This window comes from Podarcis vaucheri, assembly GCF_965113315.1.
Source record: "Podarcis vaucheri genome assembly, chromosome: 2".
NCBI lineage: Eukaryota > Metazoa > Chordata > Lepidosauria > Squamata > Lacertidae > Podarcis > Podarcis vaucheri.
In genome coordinates, this window is record NC_138760.1 from 119,032,920 (window position 1) to 119,047,478 (window position 14,559).

A 14,559-nucleotide genomic window follows, 5' to 3' on the forward strand; every position below is an offset into this window, starting at 1 on the left:
CTTATGCCAATATAATTCTTCTCTGGTGATCATTCGTAGCCAAGTATGATGGTCTTCCATAAACACAGTTTTAACAATGAGTCCATAAGTGACTGTGGAGGCCAATTCTGGATCCACAGTGGTTTCCAGGTGGGAGTTGATCACAGTGAGGGTTTGCCAAACGTGCCTTCCTCTTAGCGCATTTCTCGTCCTGAGTTTGAGTGTCTTCGAAGCCCATGACACCTTTGGTAAAGACTGTTCTCCAATTGGAGCGCTCACAGGCCAGTGTTTCCCAGTTTTCGGTGTTTATACTACAATTTTTAAGATTTGCCTCAAGAGAATCTTTAAATCTCTTTTGTTGACCACCAGCATTACACTTTCCATTTTTAAGTTCGGAATAGAGTAGTTGCTTTGGAAAACGATCATCAGGCATCCGCCCAACATGACCAGTCCAACGAAGTTGATGTTGAAGAATCATTGCTTCTACACTGGTGATCTTTGCTTCTTCCAGTACACTGGCATTAGACAGGCGAACCTTATAAGCAACTGCTGCCAAAACACCCACTGTGGTTTGCCTTTCCTCCTGTGAACACAGAAGAGAAGGAGGCCAGGTTTTGAGACAAAAACCCATCCTTTCTCTCCACAGGTGCTGCCGAAGAGGCTTCTGGGAGAAGTTATGCTAACATCTATGAAGAACTAGCTGCTTATTCCGGAGGCTTCTATGTGATGACCACCAAAGGCGAACTCGACCAGGTCTTGGGCATCATGGAGCTGTCTCTGAATGCCGCCCCGGTTACGGTGGCCCATAAGCAATTGGATGGGTCTCAGTGCTCCTTCCCTGTGGATGAGACCCTCACAGAAATCACAGTCTCCGTCAAGAGCTTGCACTCTTTGGATTTCACCATTACTGTGAGGCAACCTTCAGGTACAGCTTGTTCAGAGAATGAAGCAGAGAGCTTTCCTGCAAAAGTATGGTGGGGGGAATGAAAATTGTGGAGAGTCTTGTATGGTTTGCCATCTCATCCTCTACACAAATAATGGTGAACACTTTTGGGCCTGAGGGCTGTGTTTTGGGCTTTGGGGCTACCGTCCAGGGACCCCACGTCAGCGACAGGCAAAGCGAGAGGAGAGCATTGGCAGTAAATGTTACCTTTGTGCAGTTAAGAGAGCTTCTCCACACATTCACAGGCCTACATCTCTATCAACCACCCAGGGAAATGAGGGGCATGATCAGACTTCAAGAACATTTAAGCAAGAGGGGTGGGTACTCAAGGAAGGCATATCCTCCAACATATCTCTGATGAACATAGGGACGTCTTATTCCATCATAATAATTTTATTATTTACACCCCGCCCATCTAACTGGATTTACCCCAGCCACTCTGGGGGCTGGCGGTGGTCCCACCAGACAGCAGCTGCTCCAGCCCCCAGCAACAGCCTGTGACGCTTGCCCTGGACATCAAGAAAGGGAATACCTAGGCGCACAATAGGGAATTTGAACCTGGGTGGCTCCAGTGGAAGTCTGACATTCTATCCCAGGCATCCCCAAACTCTGCCTGCCAGGTGTTTTGGGACTACAATTCCCACCATCCCTGACGACTGGTCCTGTTAGTTAGGGATGATGGGAGTTGTAGTCCCAAAACACCTGGAGGGCCGAGTTTTGGGGTGCCTGCTCTAGCCACTCTAGCCACCTGAATCATACTGGGATCTTTAAATCAAACTGGCTCTTTGGATTTAAGGGAAACCTGGGAAAAAAAATATTACCATTTTGTTAAAAAAAAAAGAAAGAAAGGAGAGAGAGGAGGAGAACATAACACTGTATTTATTTTTTAAAGAACTCACGTTTGTTTGCTGCAGGGTTTTCTTTATTATGAATTAATTTTTATTATTTTATTATTAACTAATTAATATTTTCCCAATTTCATGGGGGGGGACCCCCCAAAGCATAATACAACAAATGTATGTTAAGGGGAAGGTATGTTGAGCATAACAACAAGCTGTGGTGCACATTCACCAGCCCTCATGGAGAATGTGCATACTTCCCAGTCAAATATACCGTATTTTTTGCTCTATAAGACTCACTTTTTCCCTCCTAAAAAGTAAGGGGAAATGTGTGTGCGTCTTATGGAGCGAATGCAGGCTGCGCAGCTATCCCAGAAGCCAGAACAGCAAGAGGGATTGCTGCTTTCACTGCGCAGCAATCCCTCTTGCTGTTCTGGCTTCTGAGATTCAGAATATTTTTTTTCTTGTTTTCCTCCTCTAAAAACTAGGTGCATCTTGTGGTCTGGTGCGCCTTATAGAGCGAAAAATACAGTACATAGTCTTCAACAGGGCTTGGAGAACTTGCATTTATTGAGGGTGTGAAGCAGGGGCAGTAAAGAATGTGGCCAGAAGAGAGGTTATTGACCGTGGAGAGGGACAAACAAGGAGGACTGCATTTGTCCACCGGGCCTGACATTCCCCACCCCTGCTCTGCCCCTCCTGCAACCTTGTCTGTCTTTGTGTCATCCTGTGGCAGGTGTCTCGCCACCCACTCACACAGTGATCAACACAGCCAGCCACAAGATTGTGAAGGTGTCCCCCATCCCTGAGCGGGGCATGTGGACCGTGACTGTCTCTCCCAGTGGCTCCTACGAGGTGGAAATCGGAGGCAAGAGCTTGCTAGACATATCCTACCAGATTATGCAGAAGCAGAAAGAGTATGTGCTTCCGGTCCAGGGAAAACCTGTGAAAGGTAAGTTTGGGGGGATTTGAAGCAGCCATACTGAGGGCAGGAGTATCTGATGTTGTTGTTTAAGGCTTCAAAAGGGTAAAGGGACCCCTGACCCTTTACCCTTTGTCCAGTCGTGGCCAACTCTGGGGTTGTGGCGCTCATCTCGCTTTATTGGCCGAGGGAGCCGGCGTACAGCTTCCGGGTCATGGGGCCAGCATGACTAAGCCGCTTCTGGCGAACCAGAGCAGCGCACGGAAACACCGTTTACCTTCCTGCCAGAGCAGTACCTATTTATCTACTTGCACGTTTACGTTCTCTCAAACTGCTAGGTTGGCAGGAGCAGGGACCGAGCAACGGGAGCTCACCCTGTCGCGGGGATTCGAACCGCCAACCTTCTGATCGGCAAGTCCTAGGCTCTGTGATTTAACCCACAGCGCCACCCGCATCCCTGTTTAAGGCTTACAAAGCACCTAAAGAGTTGTACAGATAGTAAGGGCCAGAGGCTCTGGCTTCCTCCGCTCTTGAGGGCGGCCGACGTCACGCAATATGCCAATGTAGCATGCATAGGGCTGCCGTACGTCCAGGATTCAGCCCTCGTAAACAGCGTCCGGGTGGAAATTGCTGAAACGTCCAGGGAAATCCGGACGTATGGCAGCTCAGATCAATAGTGTAGATTCTGGTGGTTTTCATTAAAAATACACTGGTGCCTCGCAAGACGAAAAGAATCCGTTCTGTGATTCTCTTCGTCTAGCGGTTTTTTTGTCTTGCGAAGCAAGCCCATTGACGGATTAGAGGATTAGCGCTATTAGCGGCTTTTAGCGGCTTATCAGCTTATTGGATCAGCTGATAAGTGGCTTAGCGGCTTAGAAAAAGGGGGGGAAGGGGGAAAACCGCAGGAACTCGCAAGACATTTTCGTCTTGCGAAGCAAGCCCATAGGAAATTCGTTTTGCGAAGCACCTCCAAAACGGAAAACCCTTTCGTCTAGCGGGTTTTCCGTCTTGCGAGGCATTCGTCTTGCGGGGCACCACTGTAGCTCAAAAACTCAACAACTTTGGCCAACGAAAGCTCAACAACTTTTGTGTCTGGATTTTCACCTTTTGGAATATGGCAATAATGTGGCAACACCAATGGCAACCCATGTCTAAAGTGTTTATCCCCCCCCCCCCCGATTTTCCTCAAAAACTTCATTTTTTGGGAGGGAGGGAGATTTTGCAAAACAAGCTCAACAACATTGGCCCAAAGTTGAAATAATATGGCAACCCTAAGTATGCACAACGTTACTGCTCAATATTGAGGGGGCCCAGAACTTCGGGGGGGGCAGCTGGCATGCCTGTTAAGGACACTCCCACACCTGTCATTTGCAGCATGTTTGCCATGTCCCATGCACTCATTTTTGGGTGTTCATCTGCATTACACTGAGCTGTAGTTTAACCTGCTCATCCCCTCTCCCCCAGTTTTGCAGGTTCCCTGTTTGCAGGCTTAAAGGGATGGGGATGGGGGGGCAGGTTGGTGTCTCCTTTTGCCATGTTCTTGCTGGAGCACCCATGGGAGGTGCTATCTCCCAGTGATACTTCCCCCCTGAAAAAAAAATTCATTTTATAACAAAAATAAACAATGCAAACAGAAAAACTAACAATGCAAACAAATTCTTGGCTTATCCTTGTTTTTTCTAAACATTGCTAGGTGAGCTTCCCCACGTCCCCCCCTATCTGATTTTCATTTTACCTCATCTTTAGCAGTTTCATATATCATAATTTTTAACCATTTTTTATCACTTAGTCTTACCATAAAAATCTTCACGTCTAATCACTGACAAATAACACTATTCTAATACTTCTAACCCTACAGCCTATGTCCACTTCCAAAGCTATTCTAAGATTTAAATATTAACATATTTTTTCAAATATTCTTTAAACTTCTTCCAATCTTCTTCCACCGTCTCTTCTCTCTGGTCTCGGAGTCTCCCAGTCAGTTTGGCAAGTTCCATATAGTCCAAATATCTCCCAGTGACCCTTGGTCTGGATGAGCTCAGTGGAGATACTGAAGTGATAGGTGGGGATTTCCACAGATGTTCTTCTGAGTTCCTGCGTCTTTGTTCCAGGCTCCAACTATACTGTCTCGCTGAGGCTGGTGGGTGGGGCTAAAGGTGCCCGGGTCCAGCGCCTGATCCCCATTTCTGGATTGGGGAACCCCCTAGACTCCATCACTTTGAACCAGACCTCTGATGCCCTTGGCAATGTCCTGGCTATTGCCCCTGTTTTCTTGCACACTCCGGTAAGTACCCTTTCCTCATGTCATTTGCTAAAGACTGGTGCCAGTTGCAGGGCCGGCTCTACCATTGGGCAAGGGCAGGACCTCAGGTGCAGAACCAAATTCAGCTTTCCAGTGCTCCTACTATGTTACTACCAAGACCTTCCCGGACTAACCCGGAGACAAATGTCAGGACACGGGTGGCGCTGTGGTCTAAACCACTGAGCCTCTTGGGCTTGCCGATCAGAAGGTTGGAGGTTCAAATTCCCACGACGGGGTGAACTCCTGTTGCTCCATCCCAGCTCCTGTCAACCTAGCAGTTCGAAAGCACGCCAGTGCAAGTAGATAAATAGGTACCGCTGCGGCAGGAAGGTAAACGGCATTTCCGTGTGCTCTAGTTTCCATCACAGTGTCTCAGTAGCGGTTTAGTCATGCTAGTCACACGACCCAGAAAGCTGTCTGTAGACTAAGGCCGGCTCCCTTAGCGTGAAAGCAAGATGAACGCCTCAACCTCATAGTCGCCTTTGACTGGACTTAACCATTCAGGGGTCCTATACACACACATACATATATATGATAAAAAGGTAAAGGGACCCCTGACCGTTATGTCCAGTCATGAACGACTCTGGGGTTGTGACGCTCATCTCGCTTTACTGGCTGAGGGAGCCAGTGTTTGTCCGCAGGCAATTTTTCCGGGTCATGTGGCCAGCATGACTAAGCCACTTCTGGCGAACCAGAGCAGCGCACAGAAACGCCCTTTACCTTCCCGCCAGAGTGGTACCTATTTATCTACTTGCATTTTGACGTGCTTTCGAACTGCTAGGTTGGCAGGAGCTGGGACAGAACAACAGGAGCTCACCCCATTGCGGGGATTCGAACCGCCGACCTTCTGATTGGCAAGCCCAAGAGGCTCTGTGGTTTAGACCACAGCACCACCTGCGTCCAATATATATGATACTACTAGGAAAAGAAATGGTCGGGTATGATGGGAGCTGTAGTCCAATGACTTCTGGAGGGCCACAGGTTCTCCTGCCCTGCTTTAAAATATCTTTAACAATAATTCTCTCTCCTCTACCTTCCAGACCACGCTGCTGAGTGTAGAAGGCCTGTCTCCAGAGAATCTGCCCTTTTCGCGAGTCAGCAGCTACCCCATCAGCACCGAGTCCGTGCAGATTCTACCCGTGCCGGACCAAAACAGTGAGTATGGTATTCAAAGGCAGACTGCCTCCAACAATGGAGGCAAAGCATTAGCTCTCATGACCAGTAGCAGCCACCTCCAACGGTGAGATGATGGTGGTGGTGGTGGTGATGATAATAATAAGAATAATAATTTATTATTTGTACCCCGCTCATCGGGCTGGGTTTCCCCAGCCACTCTGGGCGGCTTCCAACAAAGATTAAAAATCTTCCAACAAAGATTAAAATGTCACACATTAAAAACTTCCCTGAACAGGGCTGTCTTCAGATGTCTTCTTAAAGTCAGATAGTTGTTTATTTCCTTGGCTTCTGATGGAAGGGCGTTCCACAGGGTGGGCGCCACTACCGAGAAGGCCCTCTGCCTGGTTCCCTGTGACCTCACTTCTCGCAGGGAGGGAACCGCCAGAAGGCCCTCAGAGCTGGACCTCAGCGTCCAGGCAGAAATCCACCCAGCCACTCTGGGCAGCCCCCACAGAATATGAAAAACATGATAAAACTTCAGACATTAAAAACTTCCCTAAACAGGGCTGCCTTCAGATGTCTTCTAAAAATCTGGTGGTTGTTTATTTCCTTGACATCTGAAGGGAGGGCATTCCACAGGGTGGGCGCCACTACCAAGAAGGCCCTCTGCCTGGTTCCCTACGACCTCACTTCTCGTAGGGAGGGAACCGCCAGAAGGCTCTCGGAGCTGGACCTCAGTGTCCGGGCAGAACGATGGGGGTGGAGACTCTCCTTCCGGGTGCTGAGAGTTGCTAGGTGCCCCCTATTCCCCCCCACACACACATAGCTACAGAATGGTTTGACAACCAATGCGTCCTCCCAGGCTGAACGATGGGGTTGGAGACACTCCGAGGCCCAGCTGCCAGTACCTGCCCATGTTCTCCTATCTATCCAGGCACAATGGCACCTGGCGAAAGTCTGGAGGTCTCTGTCATGGTGGTGAATGAAGGGACAGCTGCCGCCTTCTCCTTTAAAGTCTGGGACGACTTTAGTTTCCTGGAGAGCTTTACACCAACGGAAAGTTTCCTAAATTCAGGAGAGAGCGTCGTCCTCAGGGCAACCTTCACGGCGCCTTTGAAGAACAGCAGCTTTACTTCCAGGTAAGACAGCATTGCTGTAGCAGTCTGGAACAGGAGAGGCAGGTTGAAGTGGGACCATGGACGAGGTGCCAACATTTGGGAGGTCTATGGGCAGGAAGCAGTAGTCTCAAGACCCTGGGTAGGCAAACTAAGGCCCGGGGGCCAGATCTGGCCCAATCGCCTTCTAAATCCGGCGCACGGACGTCCCAGGAATCAGCGTGTTTTTACATGAGTAGAATGTGTCCTTTTATTTAAAATGCATCTCTGGGTTATTTGTGGGGCATAGGAATTCGTTCATTTCCCCCCAATATATATATATATATATATATATAGAGAGAGAGAGAGAGAGAGAGAGAGAGTCCGGCCCCCTACAAGGTCTGAGGGACAGTGGACCGGCCCCCTGCTGAAAAAGTTTGCTGACCCCTGCTCAAGACAGATGGTGTCAGTCTTCAGGGAATTCTATCCCTCCCCAGTAGCAGCAAGAAGCAGAGAAAAACAAGGAAGAGTCCTTACAAATGAGTTTATTCAGTGATCACAGCGAGAGACAAAGGAATGCAGCCTGACTCCCAAGAATGGCGTTGCCCCAACTGAGTTCCTCCCCGCTTCCTTCCTAGCAACAGCACTTCCCCTTACAGGAGCTGACAGGGGCTAATTGACTGTGACTCCTTTGCTCTTGCACTCTCAATGAACGCCATGATCTGGGAGAAGGGGGGGCCAGAAACACTCTCCAGTGATAATGTGTCAGCTGGCTGCTCTGTCTCTGTCTCTCCCCACCCCCTTCTCCCAACACCTCCCACCTCCTAACTGTTTGCCTGTGAGCTATGGCCTTCTTCTGAGCTATGACCTTCCTCAAACCACTGCTGTAATTTAATATGGTGTTACCTTGGTTCTCGAACAGCTTAGTTGTCAAACAAATCAGCTCCCGAATGCCACAAACCCGGAAGTAAGCGTTCTGGTTTGCGAATGTTTTTCGGAAGTTGAACATCCGGTGCGGCTTCCGCTTGAGTGCAGGAAGCCACGCCTTGGTTTTTGAATGGTTTCAGGAGTCAAACAGACTCCTGGAACGGATTAAGTTCAAGAACCAAGGTTCCACTGTACTGCCTTTCTCTTCTCTGGAAGCTTCAGGAGAAGGGGGTGGATCGCTACCATTCAGTGCTGGATTTACGTATAAGCTAAACAAGCTATAGCTTAGGGCCCCACTCTCTTGGGGGCTCCCCAAAAAATTAAAGAAAAAAACTGGTTGTACATTTACAAAATATAAGCTAAAAAACAAAAACAAAACCTACATACAGCAACACTGTTTTGTGTTGTGTAGGCTCCTATGACGTAAGGAATGCGCCCTGCCTGCTGGCCTGCTCCCTAAAATATCACTGGTTTGCTCATTTCTGTATATAGGGTGCCTACATTCTGCATGGACCAGTTGCATGGCAACATGAGCAAATGGCTTTAGATACCTGTTAGGTCCATAAATTACCATATAGCATATATTCAACACAAAAAACTGTGACACTTTGTTGTTGACAAAGGACAGCTGGACATATAGAGGGCCCCATTACCTTCAGTAGCTTAGGGCCTCATCAAACCTAAATCCGGCCCTGCCACCATTCCTCTTCAATCTCGTCCCCTTCAGATATTCCCTGACAGATGGGCACAAACAGGTTACAGGTTGCTGTTGTTGGTTTCTGTTTGTGCCACTGTGCAGTGCTTGGAGTCACAAGACTCTGTTTTGCATACCAGAGATTCCAGGCTGTTGGAAGTCTCACGGAAGACAGGAGATGGATGTGATGTTACTGGTTTCCTGTTCCTTTGTTTTCCAGTTGCTCTCTGCTTTCACAGAGAGAGCATGAATATTTCTTTTCTGTCTGCGTAGCTAGAAATAAAGCATAGCGATGTAGCTCATATTTCTCGTCCTTCCCTGCGTGCTGGATACTCTGTGTAATGGGGGAACGTGCTTAGATCCTCATCAAAGGCTCAGGTCATTAATCACATCGGAGGACTCAACCAGAAGAGTCGCTCAGTTGAACGCAAATCCGACGGCTGTATCCCAAATCAGACCATCAGTCCATCCAGTTCAGTATTGCTACACTGGATCTCCAAGGTTTCTTTTCCAGCCCAACCTGAAGATGATTGAGCCTGGGACCTTCTGAATGCAAAGCAACTGCTCTATTGCTGAGACACAGCTTTTCCCTCGATGCACTTTAGGGCCATAGGAAGCTGCCTCACACAGCGTCAGGCCAATGGCCAGTCCAGGTCAATACTGGCTGCCCTGACCCACGGTGGCTCTCCTGGGTTTCAGGCAGGAAATATTCCCAGCCCTGCCAGGAGATGCCAGGGATGGGACCGCAGGTTTCGCCCATGCAGAGTATCCCCCTGCTGGCCCAGGGTGAGAACTTCAGTACATAACAGCGCTCATCTCGCTTTATTGGCTGAGGGAGCCGGCTTACAGCTTCTAGGTCATGGGGCCAGCATGACTAAGGCGCTTCTGACAAACCAGAGCAGCGCACGAAAATGCTGTTTACCTTCCCGCCGGAGTGGTACCTATTTATCTACTTGCACTTTGACGTGCTTTTGAACTGCTAGGTTAGCAGGAGCAGGGACCAGGCAAAAGGAGCTCACCCCATCGCGGGGATTCGAACCGCCGACCTTCTGATCGGCAAGTCCTAGGCTCTGTGGTTTAACCCACAGCGCCACTCCTTACCCCCCCAAAAAAATGCACTCTGTTCATCATTACCTAATGTTCTTTCAGCACCGCAACGTTCACAGCTAAAAGCTCAGCAACTCAAAACTACCTGAGACTGCCCATCACTGTCATTTCTGAAAATGATACGGTGAGTTCTCACTCCACATTGATTATTCACTAATATGTGATAGTCAGTGAAGAATTGCCGGCTGCCTAAGAATGTAAAAATGGATGCTTTTCTGTTCTGCCCTGCTGTCCCGTCCCCCCACTGCAATTCATCTTCCACTGCCCCAAATTATGTTATTTGTCTCTCAGTCTGTTGCGGTGAAATTATGTCGCTTACGTAATTTGCATAATTAATTTTGCAGGTTACGTAAGTTATGTTGTTGTCATGTTACTCCACCCCCATTCGTTTAAAATGCAAAGGAAACACAATCCAAATGGGGGGGGTGTGGGAGAGACATAATCAATTACATATTTTTTATGGACTGAAAGCAACAACCACAGTGAATACCAATCTTATTTGCTGTATTGATTTTTGCTCCAGATATGGGACAAATAAGTGAACACCTGAAGTTTCCGCTCCCATTTCTATTATTGTGAGAATTCTATTACATTCCTAAATGCCTCCCAGTTTGAGAAATGTTGTTGTTTAGTCATTTAGCCGTGTCCGAGTCTTTGTGACCCCATGGACCAGAGCGCGCCAGGCACTCCTGTCTTCCACTGCCTCCCGCAGTTTGATCTTCTTGCAGTCCATGGGACTCTCATGAGTCTCCTCCAGCACCATAATTCAAAAGCATAAATTCTTCGGCGATCAGCCCTTTTTAATCCGTGTGTGTGTGTGTGTTTTAATAAAAATCTGCATGCAAATTTGTATTTAAACACACACACACACATGCATATATAAACATATATATATTCATGTATTTAAATAATGTTTAAATACAAATTTGCATGCAGATTGTTTTTTGAAAACACACACACATTAATGTGAAAATGGGACTTATGAACACATGTGAAACTGACATAGACAAGCTATAGACTGATTGATCCATCTGCCATTCAAGGGTTGCCAACGTGGTGCCCTCCAGACTATAATTCTCATCAGCCTCAATCAGCGTGGCCAGTAGTCAGGAGTTGTGTGTATTGTAGTCCAAAATGTCTGGAGAGCACGGTGTTGGCTACCCGAGTCCTAGCAGCAAGTGGTCTTTACAGATGGCTACTCTTGGTTCTTCCTAACCAACCTGTGCTCCATCCAAACAGAAAACTGATGAGATCCCACCAAACTACGCTCTTCTAGACCTTTACATGCCTTGTGTCAGCAAACTCCAGCACAAGCCCACCTGCTCTCGGCACATTTGGAAAATGAGGTTCTCTGCAATGGATAATCACAGCGCTGTCACCGTCCAAATCAGTGCAAATCCTTCTGGCCTATCCTGCAGCCCACGGGGGACTGATGGCAGCAAGGAAGTCATGTGTCACTATCAGTATGTATATCCGGTTTCTTGAAATCTGATGGCATGGTACAGAAAATGACCACTGATCATGGAGCTCCACAGCAGAGGCTGATTCCTGTTTACCTCTGCTTGCTTTTTTTTAATTTATTTGCATTTTGTTTATTTGTTAACATTCTTATATTACATTGGTAAACGTTGTCATATTATATTACAGGACTTACTATAATTTCCAATATGTATACAAAAATTATATACAAATTTTATATACCTAGAAAGAAAATGAAACACAAAAAAGAACAAAGAGAAAAAACAAAAACAATTCCCCCCCAAAATCATATACATACCAACACACTAGACTTCCTGTCTATCCCGTTGTATATTCCTTTTTTACAAATGAATGTACTCTTATTATTGTATATTTCTTTACATTTTATCTAATACATTCCTATATCAATATGTGCTCTTAGTCTTATATCTCAACTCAGTCTCGCTCCAACGTCAATCAAACGCTAGCATAGATAGCGAACCTTTACTGTATTTTTGAACATATGTTTTATATCTATCCCACTTTTCCATAATTTTTTGTTTTGAATTGCCTTTCAGGGTATTTGTTAACTGCGCCATTTCAGCAAATTCTTGTAGCTTGTAATGCCAATCCGTTATTGTCGGGGCTTCTTGTTCCTTCCACCCCTTTGCCACCAAAGTCCGAGTTGCGACCGTTGCATATAAGAATACCTCCCTAAAGGCCTTCAGGAAGTCCCTGAAAACAATGCTTGCTTGCTTTTCAACTAATGTTAACAATATTTCCCCATTGTTGTATATAGGGTGGGGGGTTTTGCATATCGTGAGACCATGACCTCTGAATCACACGCCCATCAGAGCTTCCCTTCCTCTCATCTTTGGTTTATCGGCCTTGTGTCTTCTTTTGTAGGTCGAACTGCTGTTCTCCTTATGCAGAATTCCTGATCAGCGATGAAAACGGGAACACAAAGACTTTTACTGTAGACTACAGACGACCCCGTCCTGCCTCCGCCTCATAAACCTACAACAGGTATAACACGCAGTAGCAGCAGCTCTCCAATGTTTGGGGCAATGTTCCCTTCCTGTAACTGTAGGGATAGGGGACGAACCCAGCTCGGTTTGCATTTAAAGGCTTTCCTTTAAATTCACATTTTCTGAAACAATGCACACAAAACTGAAACACAGCATTGAATTTTGCGACGCAGTTCTCCAAACAAAAAATGTTGGCAGAAATGCATGTATTACAGTGGTACCTCAGGTTACAAAGGCTTCAGGTTACAGACTCCGCTAACCCGGAAATAGTACCTCAGGTTAAGAACTTTACCTCAGGATGAGAACAGAAATCACGCGGTGACAGCACAGCGGCAGCGGGAGGCCCCATTAGCTAAAGTGGTACCTCAGGTTAAGAACAGTTTCAGGTTAGGAACGGACCTCCAGAACGCATTAAGTTCTTAACCAGAGGTACCACTGTATTAGGGGAAAGTGTATGGAGAAAGGATACAGGCAAAACATTCAAAAATACATTTTATTATGGGGAACTCTATATAATGTAAAAACCGCACACAAACATGCGCATTGTTAAATAGTGGGAAAGATGGACGAAGGACACAGCTCTGTTAGATTCACAGCTCTTTATTAGAGCAGTTAGAACTGCTCCTGGAGTCAGACTCAGTGCAGCCTAGCTGGCTGCTTTATATACAGTGGTACCTCGCAAGACGAATGCCTCGCAAGACAAAAAACTCGCTAGACGAAAAGGTTTTTGGTTTTTTGAGCTGCTTCGCAAGACGATTTTCCCTATGGGCTTGCTTCGCAAGACGGAAACGTCTTGCAAGTTTGTTTCCTTTTTCTTAACTCCGTTAATACAGTTGCGACTTGACTTCGAGGAGCAACTCATAGAACGTGGTGTGGTAGCCTTTTTTGAGGTTTTTAAAGACTTTGGTGATTTTTGAAGCTTTTCCAAAACTTCCCCGACACCGTGCTTCGCAAGATGGAAAAAATCGCAAGATGACAAAACTCGCGGAACGAATTAATTTCGTCTTGCGAGGCACCACTGTAATACTAAGTAACTTGTAACAGTAACAACTCCCAACTAGCTAACCAATCAGAGAGCGACAGTTCTCGATCCTTCATTTGCATACTGGGTGGCCCTGAGTGAGAACTGCAGCTAATCTTATTACATAACACGCATATTAGGAGAAAAATGCACCAAATGCTGGTGAATTTTCATGGATTCAATAATCATTCACAAATCACTGCAAAAATGTGGAGAACTTAATTTAAGACTGGGGGGAAATGAGAAAGAAGAAGAATGGACAGTTCTGTTCTTCCCTATCAGATTAGGTTGCAGCTAAAAACTAGGACTCCATGGTTCTCAGTGAGAAGAATGGATCCCAATGGGACAGGGAAGGGACATCATCTGCTAGGCCTGCTCCCAATCTAGCTGTTTTCTTTGGAACTGATATCACCATTTGGACAGGGAAATAAGAGAGCACGACTGCCAAAAGCATTGCACTGGACAGGAGTGGGGATCCTCAGGCCCACGGGCTGGAGGTTATCTTTCAAACCTTTCTACCTGGCCCCGAGAGTGTAGGCGCAGGAGACAAAATGTAAGTATTAAACAGGAGAATTCCTGGATGCTAAAGATCCAGGTTTGGGGCAAGCACTCTTTGGTGAGGGAACCCCAGCAGAGATTTGAAATCACTAAATGTACCGTGAGGTGAAGTGTGGAAATATAGGCTGTTAGACCAACGCACACGTTGAGCTTCTCAGGTAGACAGAGGGAACAAAGGCTTGGTTGCCTAGTCTCTCCCGAGGTGAACTAAACCTGGCAGGACAGCTTGCTCTATGGTTTTAACCCCTTCATGCGTTAATTAGAGTTAAGCAGGTTGTTGAAATATCAACAACCTCAGATATGCAGATGACACAACCTTGATGGCAGAAAGTGAAGAGGAATTAAAGGACCTTTTAATGAGGGTGAAAGAGGAGAGCGCAAAATATGGTCTGAAGCTCAACATCAAAAAAACGAAGATCATGGCCACTGGGCCCATCACCTCCTGGCAAATAGAAGGGGAAGAAATGGAGGCAGTGAGAGATTTTACTTTCTTGGGCTCCATGATCAGTGCAGATGGTGACAGCAGTCACGAAATTAAAAGACGCCAGCTCCATGGGAGAAAGGCGATGGC

The 14,559-nt window shown here is 46.7% G+C and overlaps 1 protein-coding gene and 1 long non-coding RNA gene across 2 annotated transcripts in view; both read left to right on the plus strand.

Annotated features, from left to right (window-relative positions):
* Positions 1–14,559, plus strand: part of LOC309525524 — an 81,609-nt gene that overhangs the window by 66,897 nt on the left and 153 nt on the right. The window lies entirely within an intron of this gene.
* Positions 1–14,559, plus strand: part of LOC309524628 (von Willebrand factor A domain-containing protein 7-like) — a 29,400-nt gene that overhangs the window by 12,956 nt on the left and 1,885 nt on the right. Inside the window, exons 10-17 of the mRNA XM_082209409.1 lie at positions 626–904; positions 2,498–2,713; positions 4,795–4,967; positions 6,026–6,140; positions 7,036–7,240; positions 9,966–10,047; positions 11,163–11,386; positions 12,288–12,407. Of these exons, the coding sequence (XP_082065535.1) occupies positions 626–904; positions 2,498–2,713; positions 4,795–4,967; positions 6,026–6,140; positions 7,036–7,240; positions 9,966–10,047; positions 11,163–11,386; positions 12,288–12,396 (1,403 nt within the window). The 3' untranslated portion in view covers positions 12,397–12,407. The remainder of the gene's footprint in view (positions 1–625; positions 905–2,497; positions 2,714–4,794; positions 4,968–6,025; positions 6,141–7,035; positions 7,241–9,965; positions 10,048–11,162; positions 11,387–12,287; positions 12,408–14,559) is intronic.